The sequence below is a fragment of the Pipistrellus hanaki genome (assembly GCF_964339955.1).
Source record: "Pipistrellus hanaki genome assembly, chromosome: 20".
NCBI classification, from domain to species: domain Eukaryota; kingdom Metazoa; phylum Chordata; class Mammalia; order Chiroptera; family Vespertilionidae; genus Pipistrellus; species Pipistrellus hanaki.
Window position 1 is genome coordinate 11320985 of NC_140522.1, and position 13230 is coordinate 11334214.

At 61.4% G+C, this 13230-nt stretch overlaps 1 protein-coding gene across 1 annotated transcript in view; it reads left to right on the forward strand.

Moving 5' to 3' along the window:
- The window catches only part of KIF26B (kinesin family member 26B), a 285433-nt gene that overhangs the window by 230381 nt on the left and 41822 nt on the right, over positions 1 to 13230 (forward strand). The window contains 1 exon segment of the mRNA XM_084868813.1: positions 8837 to 9043. Coding sequence (XP_084724939.1) covers positions 8837 to 9043 — 207 coding nt within the window.

The following is a 13230-nucleotide window of genomic DNA, read 5'->3' on the forward strand; positions in this document are numbered from 1 at the left end:
TTAATCAGGATAGGACAGCCACGTGAATTGTGTTGTGAGTCGCAGTGGGGTTTGCGGGAATGGAGCCGTGAACTTCCTGAGAAGGTGCGGCCCAGACCATCAGCAGCAGCTGGGACTCGCTAGGAATGCGGACCCTCGGGCCCACCCAGCCCACTGCACCTGAACCCTGGGAGGACCTCCAGGTCCTGGGTCTCCACAGGTCACTTCAGATCCAGGGGTTTGCTGTCCTTGAATAAGGCAGATGGCTCAGTGGTTGAGCGTCAACCTATGAACTAGGAGGTCAGGGTTCGATTCCCGGTCAGGGCACAGGCCCGGGTTGTGGGCTTAATCCCCAGTGAGGGATGTACAGGACGCAGCCGATCAGTGATTCTCTCTCATCATTGATGTTTCTTTCTCTCCTTCTTTCTTCCTCTCTGAAAGCAATAAAAATATTAAGAAAGAAGGAAAGAAGGAAGGAAAGAAGGAAGGAAGGAAGGAAGGAAGGAAGGAAGGAAGGAAGGAAGGAAGGAAGGAAGAAAGAAAGAATGAGCTTTCCAGTGGCTTTGTGACATCAGTTCTGAGAAGCCCTGGTTACTTGAACCCAGTGGGGCTCGGGAGAGCACATGAGAGGGCCAGCTGCCTCAGAAAATCTTCACATTGATACCTCCATCTCTCTCTCTCCCTGCGCTGCCCCTGGCGGGACAGACCCCCAGGCGCCCACGGGACCGGGGGCCGAGCATCAGGCTCAGGGAAGGGGAGTGTCGTGGGGAGAGGACAGAGCTGTGTGTCGGTCAGGCAGCTCCTGCCGCCGCCTGGCCTGCTCCTGCTCAGACGGCAGCCTGGGGCCCCGCGCACACACACCGAGCACACGCCCCTCCCGGGCCTGGCGCACAGCCTCTTCCATCGCGAAGGCAAACAGCCTGGCGTGCTCGCTCTCCGGGGTCAGCAGGGAGCCTCGCTGGCCGGCGTTTGAATATTTATCGGTGTGCTGAGTGATTCATTGTTCTCCCGGTCAGGCCCATGGCTGACACACACACACACAGACTCCTCACTGCACGGCTGTGTCATCCACGCAGACACACCGTGCACACGCGGCACACGCGGCCGGCACACCTGTAAAAGTTGGGCTGTGACGTATGAGCCGCACCAGCGTGCCCCCTGCGGGCACAGCAGCCCCGGGTGGAGATGCCAGCAGTGCTGGCAGCGTTGCGTTCCCGATGGGAGGGCGTGGCCCCGGGGCGGGGATCCAGGGCACAGACACGGGGCCTCCCGGTCACCTTCCTTCTCTGTCCTTCAGCGCCCCCATTGTCCGGGGGGAAGGACAGACTTGAGTTTGGAATAGACGCCTCCCCACAGTCTGACGTCCGCCTCTTTTTCCAGCTGATTTTCTTACCCCTCCTCTCGCCCCTCCTCGATCCTCCCCACTCGAGACTCCGTCAGAGGGAAATCACAGAGCCGCCGTCACCAAGCCCGACCATGTGCCAGGCTCTCTGCCAAGACTGTCCCGGGCAGCCTCGCGTGCAGCTCTGGGAATAGCCCCCCGCCCCCCGCGAGGCCCGCGTCAGCATGCACTGACCCCGTATCTTTTGTAAATCCAGATGCACTCCCTGCCCTGCCAGTCAGCGTAAGGACTCCCTCCGACCCGTCCCCCCAGAAATATAGGAGAGCTTAGATTCTGGGCAGCCTGCCATGAAAACACTTCCAACCCCGGGTCTAATCGGTCATGGTCAGGTCTAGATCCCTCTTCCTTTTCCTTTTAGAAAAGTTTCTCACACGATTGCTCCTTCCTTAGGTTGACGCATCTTGTTTCATTGAGAACTCAAGAGTTCCCCTCAAGCAGAGCAGTGCAATAGAAGCCACTTCTGTGTGTTCTTTTCTTTTATTTTTTTAAAATATATTTTATTGATTTTTTTACAGAGAGGAGGAGAGAGGGATAGAGAGCTAGAAACGTCAATGAGAGAGAAACATCGACCAGCTGCCTCTTGCACACCCCCTACTGGGGATGTGCCCGCAACCAAGGTACATGCCCTTGACCCGAATCGAACCTGGGACCTTTCAGTCTGCAGACTGAGCAAACGGTTTCGGCTTCTGTGTGTCCTTTTAAATATATCTTTACCAGAAGCCCAGTGCACGAAGATTCGTGCCAGCATGGGCCTTCCTTCCCCTAGGGCCTAGGCTGCTGATTGCGTGGCTTTGCAAAATCCCAGGCGCATGTGAGAGCTGGGGTTCCCAGGCCTCACCTGCCGGGGGCACTTGACGTATTCTCCGAGTTCCTGGGTGCTGTTCGGCAGGTCACAGGCCAGGCCCAGCGGGACAGGGAGAGTCCTGGGCCGAGGAGGAGGGGCCAGGGAGTGAGGAGACACCGAGTGGAGTGTCAGGCTGCTAGCAAGCCGAGGTTTTGTGTTTGTATTTATAACATATTTACAACAAAGTGGCTGCAGGAAAGACAGCTGTCCTCTGGTCCTGCGGTGTCAGGTCCACAGCGTCTCCATGACGACAGAGGGGTGGGCAGCGGCAGAGGCAGCGCTCCCTGCCTGTTTGCTCCCTAACGACAGGTCCGTTAGAGCTCCAGCTGCTGCAGGTGTGTGGGGTTTGGAGGTAAACGGGCCTTTGTTGGCAGTCAGCACCCCAATCCCGCCCGGCACCCCGGGAAGGATTCTGGCTCAGGAAGAGCCCCCGTGCTGCCGCCTCCAAACCTCCTCCCGGGCTGTTCTGTCCTCTGAATCGGGATCTCAACGGATAAAGTAACCGCAGGAACCACAGGCTAATAACCACGGGGACTGCCTCTCTCCGTGTTCTCCGATTGTCCCTTACCCAAAAGAGAAACAAAAGACGTCCAGCCGGTGTGGCTCAGTGGCTGAGCATCCACCTAGGAACCAGGAGGTCATGGTTCGATTCCCTGTCAGGGCACATGCTTGGGTTGGGGGCTTCATCCCTGGTAGGGCTCCTGCGGGAGGCAACCAATCCATGCGCTTCTCTCACATCGATGCTTCTCTCTGTCTCTCCCGCTCTCTTCCACTCTCTAAAAAATCAATGGAAAAATATCCTTGGTTGAGGATTAATATAAAAAAATAAAATAAAATAGGGGGCCAGGCAGAACTCAAACCCCAGCCGTCTGTCTCCAGAGCGTGAGCCCCAAGCCCCAGGCTGTACCCAACACGGTCCAGGGAGGGCGCTAACATCCAGAGCCTTTAACAATCAAGGGGGGCCCCGGGATGCCTCAGGACCCCAGGTCCCGCCTCCCTCGCGCTCCAGCTTGCTGCCTCTGAGCATCCTGTACCCCAGCTTGCTGCCCCTGAGCGTGCTGCACCCCAGCTTGCTGCCCCTGAGCATTCTGTACCTGAGCACGCTGTACCCCGGCTTGCTGCCCCTGAGCATTCTGTACCTGAGCACGCTGCACCCCAGCTTGCTGCCCCTGAGCATTCTGTACCTGAGCACGCTGTACCCCGGCTTGCTGCCCCTGAGCATTCTGTACCTGAGCACGCTGTACCCCGGCTTGCTGCCCCTGAGCACGCTGCACCCCAGCTTGCTGCCCCTGAGCATTCTGTACCTGAGCACGCTGTACCCCGGCTTGCTGCCCCTGAGCACACTGTACCCCGGCTTGCTGCCCCTGAGCACACTGTACCCCGGCTTGCTGCCCCTGAGCATGCGTTTCACCCGCTCCTTCATCAGCTCCCTCCCTGAGCGAGAGCGCGGCCTCTCGGACAGACAGGCGGCTGTCAGGACCGGCCTCTGCTGACAGCCGGCCGGGGCGCCGCCTCCTCTCACAGCCACGCTGAGCCGCCGGCTAATTGCGGTGAGGAGCTCACGCAGCGCCTCTGGCAGGACCTTCCTGGCTTTATCCGCGCTCCGCCCCCGTCCCTGCCGGCGACAGGCTCCTGCTGACGAGGCTCTTCGGGGCGTCCCTGCCCCCGCGCCCCGGGCGCTTCTGTCTGGGGAGCATCTCATTACCCGGCCCCGTCACTGGCCACCCTGGGCCTCCTGTGCCCCGCTGTCCCCGTCCCCAGCCTGGCGTCCACGCAGGAGCATCTCCCTCTCGGGGGGCCTCGCGGCTCATCGCTGGCTGCCTGGGACCCCAGGGGGGCACCCACCAGCTCCCCTGAGAGCCAGTGTTCCCCCCCACCCCCCAGCGCAGGGACAGCCCTCCGGCTGCTCAGGGGGTTCACCCAGGCCCAGCCCCGGAGAGCGTGCTCTGGCCCCGCTGGGCTGGGCTCGACCCGGACACTCCCTGCCCCTCTGCCAGGCCGCCGGCTCTGGGCCAGCCTCCGAGGTGCCCGGCCTCAGCCTCCTGAGCCTCCAGGCAGGGGTGCGGGGAGCGACTGTGGAGATGCCCCCTAACACGGCTGCCGGGGAGCCACGGGAGGTGGTCCTTTGTACGGGTGGGGTTCGTGGGCTGTTAGACACGGTATGGCGGCGGTGGTGCCCAGGGCTGATTGACAGGTGCTGGTTTGTCAGCAGAGCAGACACTGCCCCAGACTCGGCCCGGGGTCTCCCCCCACCCTAGCCCTACCCCCAAACTCTGTGCTGGGTCCCCCCACTCTGCATTCCTGCAGTGACTACACCCCATGACCTTGGAATAAATAGGTCACAAAGGGTTAGTACTGTGTTCTATGCAAAGAGATTCAGTCCAGTTTGGTTTTGCTCTGTAACTAGCAGCTACACTGTGCCTGGCGTCTTTGGGGTCCTGGCAGGTGTGGATCTGCCATTCGTTTATTTATTTATTTTTTTACTATTCCCCCCCACCCCATTTATTGATTTAGGTATTACAAATGTGTCCTTATCCCCCATAGTCCCCCCATCCCCCTTCTTATGTCCTCACCACCCCCTGCTGTCTATGTCCTTTGGTTGGGTTTACATGCATGCATACAAGTCCTTTGGTTGATCTCTCCCCCTTAGCCCCACCTTCTCCTGCTGGATCTGCCATTCTTACCGGTAACTGTGTCTTCCTGCGACGCTGACGATGCAAATGTGTTTACAAACCCCCACAGTCACTTCCCTGCTGGCCTCCCTCCCGTGCTGGGGGTGGGCCCTCCAAGGTCATTGCCGCGGGGATGTGGTCCCTGGGAAACTTCCGGAAACTTTCAGTCCCACAAAACCATCGAGGTCTTCCTTCAGAGAGAGTGACTGCAGATCCTTGCTCGAGATGTTATTAGAAAAGTATTTAAACCTTTGCCTTTTATCAAACCCAATTTTAGTTTGCGTCTCTCCCCTATCCGGCGAGGCGGGCACACTGGGTAAGTCACGGGGGGCAGGGAGGTCTTATTCGGGGGGTCCTGTGTGCCAGGGTGGGCCAGCAGTGGAGTCGTACATGGTATCAGGAGAGGAGGTGCTCTGTAAGCCAGGCCTGGGAGTGGCCCCCCGTCTCCTGCTGTGTGGGTTAGACATGGACACGTCATTGCATCTTTTCCAGCAGCTCTGCCGGACGGTCCTCACACAGGACGGAGGGGCAGGGGGGGGATGGGGGGGGGAGGGGGGCGGGTGCTAGCTTCTTGGCTGATCAGAAAAGCCAGGGTGCTGAGCAGAGCACCCGTGGAAGGGCGCGGTTCAAGTTCCCGCCTCCCCAGCCTTCCTGTGGAATGCTGGGAGAATCCCCGGAAGTGACTCATGGGTCCCGAGCAGATGCTGTGAGCCCCTTCGTCACCTGATCAGACAGAAAAGAACGGAGCCGAGTACGGGAAGAACCCAGGTCCCTTTCGGATGCTGAGATCCCGTTTCACGTGGGTTCCTCGCCTTTACAGACCTGCCAGCAAACTATAGCCTTTGATGTGATCACCGGGGGAGGCGGGGACACTCTGCTCTCTGCTGGCCTGGATGTGTGTGTTCAATAAATAATCTTTTGCTTTAATTTTTAAAGTTAAGCTTAGAAGAAAGGCTTCTGGGGTCAGTAATTTGATAGAGAAAGGAACACGAATTCTCTCTCTCCCCCCTCCCCTCTCCTCCATTCCTCCTCACCCCTTCCTTTCCCCTCCCCTATCCCCCCACCCCCTTTCCTGCCTTCCCCTTTCTTTAGACAAATATTTTACATTTCTATGCTGCTTTACTTGTCTTTGTTTCATTTTTTCTTTCCAAAATATACTTTTATTGACTTCAGAGAGGAAGGGACAGGGAGAGAAAAATAGAAACATCAGTGATGAGAGGGAATCCTGGATCGGCTGCCTCCTGCACTGGGGATCGAGCCCTCAACCCAGGCCTGTGCCCTGACCGGGAATCGAACCGTGACTTCCTGGTTCATAGGTTGACGCTCAACCACTGAGCCACACCGGCCGGGGTTTCTTAACTGTTTCTTCACAAATGTCCTTCAAGGGAGGAGGCAGAGTCCAAGATTTGGACCCTGGAAGGTGGGCCTCATCCCAGCATTGTGCTCCGTCCACCGTGGCCCCTGCCTCGGGACCCTCCCCTGAGCACCCTTCTTCTGGGTGGGGACCAGGACAGCCGGGCACCAGGCCGGGCATCAGACAGCCCGGGGCCCTGGGCACGCGCTACGCTTCAGCTTTCTGCTCTGCCAGTTAGTTCCCACGCTCAGCGGGCCGGCCTGCGGGGGCAGGAGGTGGCCTCACTCATTACGCGCACTCCCGTGTGTTTGAAATATTTCATTAAAAATTGACAAGCTGCCGGAACCGGTTTGGCTCAGTGGATAGAGCGCCGGCTTGCAGACTGATAGGTCCCAGGTTTGATTCCGGTCAAGGGCATGTACCTTGGTTGCGGGCACGTCCCCAGTAGGGGGTGTGCAAGAGGCAGCTGATCGATGTTTCTCTCTCATTGATATTTCTAACTCTCTATCCCTCTCTCTTCCTCTCTGTAAAAAAATCAATAAAATATATTAACAAACAAACAAAAATTGACAAGCTCCCCCGGAATTTGCATCAGCCCTGGCCCGTGATGAGATGAAGATGGCCAGACACAGAGTTTAAAAATAACTCGGCCCAGGCTCAGCACGGGCCACATCAAGCCATAGAAATGGCCCGTCTGCCCTGCCATGTACAAACACCATGTGTCTTTGCATCCCTCACGCCTAGGCCGGTGCCTGGCACATAGTAGGACTGAACTAGCGACATAGTAGGGAAGAGCTGGTCAGGGCGTCAGTGCTGTCCTGGTCCCAGGACCGGAGTCTCCGGAGCTGCGTGTGAGGCTTCAGCTCCACTCCGCCCGGCTCAGAGCTCAGGGCCCAGGGCCCGGGGCCCAGGGCAGGTGGTCATTTCCATGGGCACCACGTTCAGCCGTGGGCGTGGGAAAGGGGCTGGCCACGAGCCCGAGGCGTCTGTGTCAGCGTCCCATGGAGACGTGCTTCTGTGCCCGCAGAGCCGGCGTCCATCGCTCCCTCCGTGGGACCCCAAATAGCAGCTCAGACAGAGCCCCCTCCCGCTCCCGGGACACGCTTCAGACGCTGGCTAGGGAGCCGGCTGCTAGAGATGACACTGACGATGTGGGTTTTCCTCCGAGAGTCCCGGCGAGCGGCGGCGGGGAGTGAACCCCAGAGCTAGCGTTCATGCCGGGCTCATTGATCTGTGGCAGGGGTCTTCAAACTACGGCCCGCGGGCCACATGCGGCCCGCAGAGGAGTCTGATCCGGCCCGCCAGGTTTTTTGGGCAGTGAGCACAGCCGAGGTGTTACAGTAGGAATTAGTAGTTCATATAGTCCGGCCCTCCAGCTCTCTGAGGGACCGTGATCTGGCCCCCACTTTAAAAAGTTTGAGGACCCCTGAGTGGCTTCAGGGCCAGCACCAGCGAGAGGTGGCGGTCGTGGCCGCCTCTTCATCGACGGCATTGGGCCGCCAGGGGGCCGCTCACCCCACTTTACGTGAACAGGAAGGCCGGGAGCCTGCTGTGCCGTTTCTTCTTTTTGATTTATTTATTTTATTGATTTTATTGATTTTTTTACAGAGAGGAAGGGAGAGGGTCAGAGAGCTGGAAACATCAATGAGAGAGAGACATCAACCAGCTGCCTCCCGCACACCCCCCACTGGGGATGTGCCTGCAACCAAGGTACATGCCCTTGACCGGAATGGAACCTGGGACCTTTCAGTCTGCAGACCGACGCTCTATCCACTGAGCCAAACCGGCTTTGGCTTTTAATATATTTTTAATTAATTTATTTTTATTGATTATGGTATCACATAATTGTTCCCATTCCCTCATTCCCATCCCAAACCGCTACCTACACATGCCCCCGCCCCCCTGTTGCCCCTGGCCACTGGCTAGGCCCATATGCATGCACACAAGTCCTTTGGTTGATCTCTTCCCCTTGCCCCCACCCTCCCCTATATATTTTTTATTGATTTTTTTACAGAGAGGAAGAGAGAGGGATAGAGACTTAGAAACATCGATGAGAGAGAATCATCTATCAGCTGCCTCTTGCACACCCCCCACTGGGGATGTGCCCGCAACCAAGGTACATGCCCTTGACCGGAATCGAACCTGGGACCCTTCAGTCCGCGGGCCGACGCTCTGTCCACTGAGCCACACCGGTTTCGGCCTGCTGTGCCGTTTCTATAGTGAAGCCAGGGGCATGTGGAGTAGCCCACCAGGTCATCACAAGCTCCCCCGGAGGCCCCACAGCCTGGAGGCCCGTGCTGCAGTCTCACCGGGCACGCCATGGTTTGCTGTGTTTCCCAAACTTTTGACACATGGGCACCCCTTCTACAATTTTCCTAACGCTGAGCACCCCTCGTCCTCATGAGAACGTAGAATTAGGCGCCGCTAAGCACGGTGCAGTGCATATCCCCACCAGACTCTCCCGTACCCCCGGGGGTGCGCGTACCACCCTTCGGGAAACGCTGGTTCACAGCCTGAGGGTCCCACGCACGCTCCGTCCCACTCAGTCCCGTCTGTCCCTCTGTCCGTCTGTCCGCCCCCGGCAGGTGAAGGTCATGCTGCGCATCTGCTCCCCGCCGGCCCGCGACTCGGCCGAGTCCAGCGCCTTCCTGAAGGTGGACCCCCGGAAGAAGCAGGTGACCCTGTACGACCCCCTGGCGTGCGGGGGCCAGGGCGCCTTCCAGAAGAGGGGCAGCCAGGTGCCCCCCAAGATGTTCGCCTTCGACGCGGTGTTCCCGCAGGACGCCTCTCAGGTGGGTGCGGACCCCCATCCCTCTCCCCCTCCACCTCTGTCCCCCACCCCATACCCCCAGCCCAGTGTGCGGGCCCCCCATCCCTCTCCCCCCTCCACCTCTCTCCCCCCATCCCCTATCCCCAGCCCAGTGTGTGGAACCCCCCATCCCTCTCCCCCCTCCACCTCTCTCCCCATCCCCTATCCCCAGGCCTGTGTGCGGACCCCCATCCCTCTCCCCCCTCCACCTCTCTCCCCCATCCCCTATCCCCAGCCCCGGGTACGGACCCCCATGCCTCTCCCCCCTCCACCTCTCTCCCTCCATCCCCTATCCCCAGCCCAGTGTGTGGGAACCCCCCATCCCTCTCCCCCCTCCACCTCTCTCCCCCATCCCCTATCCCCAGCCCCGGGTGCGGACCCCCATCCCCTCTCCCCCTCCACCTCTCTCCCCCCATCCCCTATCCCCAGCCCCGGGTGCGGACCCCCATACCCTCTCCCCCCTCCACCTCTCTCCCCCATCCCCTATCCCAGCCCCGGGGGGGGACCCCCCCATCCCTCTCCCCCTCCACCTCTCTCCCCCCATCCCCCATCCCCAGCCCGGGTGCAGATCCTCCATTCCCTCTCCCCCCTCCACCTCTCTCCCCCATCCCCTATCCCCAGCCCCGGGTGCGGACCCCCATACCTCTCCCCCCTCCACCTCTCTCCCCCATCCCCTATCCCCAGCCCCGGGGGGGACCCCCCATCCCTCTCCCCCTCCACCTCTCTCCCCATCCCCTATCCCCAGCCCGGGGGGGGACCCCCCCATCCCTCTCCCCCTCCACCTCTCTCCCCCCATCCCCCATCCCCAGCCCCGGGTGCAGATCCTCCATCCCTCTCCCCCCTCCACCTCTCTCCCCCATCCCCTATCCCCAGCCCCGGGTGCAGATCCTCCATCCCTCTCCCCCCTCCACCTCTCTCCCCCCATCCCCTATCCCCAGCCCAGTGTGTGGAACCCCCCATCCCTCTCCCCCTCCACCTCTCTCCCCCATCCCCTATCCCCAGCCCCGGGGGGGGACCCCCCCATCCCTCTCCCTCCTCCACCTCTCTCCCCATCCCCTATCCCCAGCCCCGGGTGCAGATCCTCCATCCCTCTCCCCCTCCACCTCTCTCCCCCATCCCCTATCCCCAGCCCCGGGTGCAGATCCTCCATCCCTCTCCCCCCTCCACCTCTCTCCCCCATCCCCCATCCCCAGCCCCGGGTGCAGATCCTCCATCCCTCTCCCCCCTCCACCTCTCTCCCCCCATCCCCCATCCCCAGCCCCGGGTGCAGATCCTCCATCCCTCTCCCCCTCCACCTCTCTCCCCCCATCCCCTATCCCCAGCCCCGGGTGCGGACCCCCATACCTCTCCCCCCTCCACCTCTCTCCCCCATCCCCTATCCCCAGCCCCGGGTGCGGACCCCCCATCCCTCTCCCCCTCCACCTCTCTCCCCCCATCCCCTATCCCAGCCCCGGGTGCGGACCCCCATCCCTCTCCCCCCTCCACCTCTCTCCCCCCATCCCCTATCCCCAGCCCCGGGTGCGGACCCCCCCCCTCCACCTTCCCCCATCCCCTATCCCCAGCCCCGGGTGCGGACCCCCCATCCCTCTCCCCCTCCACCTCTCCCAGCCCGTCATCCCTCCCCCCTCCACCTCTCTCCCCCCATCCCCTATCCCAGCCCCGGGTGCGGACCCCCATACCTCTCTCCCCTCCACCTCTCTCCCCCATCCCCTATCCCCAGCCCCCCCATACCTCTCTCCCCTCCACCTCTCTCCCCCATCCCCTATCCCCAGCCCCGGGTGCGGACCCCCCATCCCTCTCCCCCTCCACCTCTCTCCCCCCATCCCCTATCCCCAGCCCCGGGTGCGGACCCCCCATCCCTCTCCCCCCTCCACCTCTCTCCCCCCATCCCCTATCCCCAGCCCCGGGTGCGGACCCCCCATCCCTCTCCCCCTCCACCTCTCTCCCCCCATCCCCTATCCCCAGCCCCGGGTGCGGACCCCCCATCCCTCTCCCCCTCCACCTCTCTCCCCCCATCCCCTATCCCCAGCCCCAGGTGCGGACCCCCCATCCCTCTCCCCCCTCCACCTCTCTCCCCCATCCCCTATCCCCAGCCCTGGGCCGGGCAGTGCTCAGCCAGTTCCCGGCCGTTGCTCACTCGCTGCGTCCAGCCTAGACCAGCAGAGCGGATCGCAGACCACTCCTGCTCCGTGACCCGCTCTGCTGGTCTGGGCTGGCTGCCATGGGCGGGAGGCGGCGCCCAGAGCACCCGCAGGACCAGGCCCCCAGCCCACGGACGCCGGTCTGGGCTCCGTGGCACAGTGCGTTGGGGGAACCGAAGTTCGACGGTGGGCGGGATTTCACCGAGATAGGTCCCTGGGAGAAGGAGGGGCATGGCAGCCGTGGGTGCCAGCCGTGGGTGCCACCGGAAGTGGGGGGTCGCGCACCGGAAGTGGGGGGTCGCGGAGGGAACGGGACGTGTCAGGACCACGGCCTGGAGATGGAGGCAGCTGCCTGTGGGACCCCTCTCCCGCCCCCACCTCTGGGGTGGGGAGAAGGTTTAAGAGGGAAAAAGCATTCCCGGGAGCTGGGTTGGATGTAGGCAGGATCCTAGGAGCCTCTGGTCCTACAGGACAGAGAACCATCAGCTGCCTCCTGCAGGCCCCCTGCTGGGGATCCAGCCTGCAACCGGGGCCCGTGCCCTGACTGGGAACTGAACTCTGACCCCTGGTTCAAGGGTCAGTGCTGAACCCCTGAGCCACAGCAGCCGGGCAGGACACCAGCCTCCTGACGCTAAGTATAGACAGAGCCTCCTTGCTCCTGTCACCGTTATGAGGCATCCTGTGTCCTTCAGTGGCCGTGGCTCTGGCCAGCTGCCTGCGGCGGGGCAGCCCCCGCTGGCCTGGCTTCCCGGAGGCGACCCAGTCCCTCGGCTGCCACACCACACGGCACAGACCCGTGGCTTCGGAGGCTGAAGCCCGAGATCAGAGTGTCTGGCAAGAGTCTTTTCCCGGTTCGCAAACAGCATCTCCGCTGGGGCCTCAAAGGGCGGAGGGACCCAGAGGCTGGGGGCTTCTCTCTGCATCCAAGTCCCGAGGCCCCGCCCCGTGACCTCACCGCCTCCCGGAGTGCCCGCCTCCGCCAGCACCACTAGGATATACACTGAGTGGCCAGATCATTATGCGTTCAGAGATCATAAGAATCTGGCCACTCAGTATGTGTATGTATGTGTATGTATGTGTATGTATGTGTATGTATGTGTATGTATGTGTATGTATGTGTATGTATGTGTATGTATGTGTATGTATGTGTATGTATGTGTATGTATGTGTATGTATGTATATTAGAGGCCTGGTGCATGAATTTGTGCCTGGGTGGGGTCCCGCCAGCCTGGCCAGGGGGAGGGGACATGGGCGGTTGGCCGGCCTGCCTGCTGGTCGAACTCCTGGTTGAGGGGACAATTTGCATATTAGCCTTTTATCATATAGGAATGTGGGAGGGTGGGGAGGGTCTCCCCGAGGGAGAGCAGGGCTGCCTGGGGCCTGGGCCCTCCCCGCACTGGGCTCAGCAGGGCCCCCCGAGTCTCCGGGCCTCAAAAAAGCAGCTGGTGCCCCCCAGGGGCCGCTGGAGGCTCCTAACAAACTGCAGATGGACAGTCACTGGCCACTCTTCTCCGTGGACACGGGCAGGGCCTCGGCCTGTCCTGTGCGCGGGGTGGCTTCGGGTGGCCCTGTGGGCCCTAGCAGCCTGCACGCTCCCTGCGGCCCCTCGTCTGTGCAGCTGGTTTTAGGGATGAATGGGGTGGGCTCCCAGCCTCCTCCCTCTGTCTCCCCTGTGTCCAAGGAGGGCAGAATTCTCTCAGCCTCTGGCACGTTCCATCGAGATGCTGCGGCCCCAGGATGACGTGGCCCAGGCCCTGGGGGTATGATGGATCCTGGGGCCCCCACCCCCGTCAGCCCTGTCCTGCCCTCCTCCCCCGGACGGTGCCCCAGCAGAGCAGCAGAGACCACCCACAGCTGCTGGGCGGAGTTTTCCATTCGGTCTGGGGGAGAGGTGCTTTCTGAACACTGGCTTCTCTGGCGCTGAAGGGCCCATTCATGGCCGGGCCGCGTCCCCGGTGCCGCTGGGCGGCCGTGGCACTGACCGCAGCACCGCCTGTGGTTCCCACAGCTTCTGGATGCTTCCGGGAGA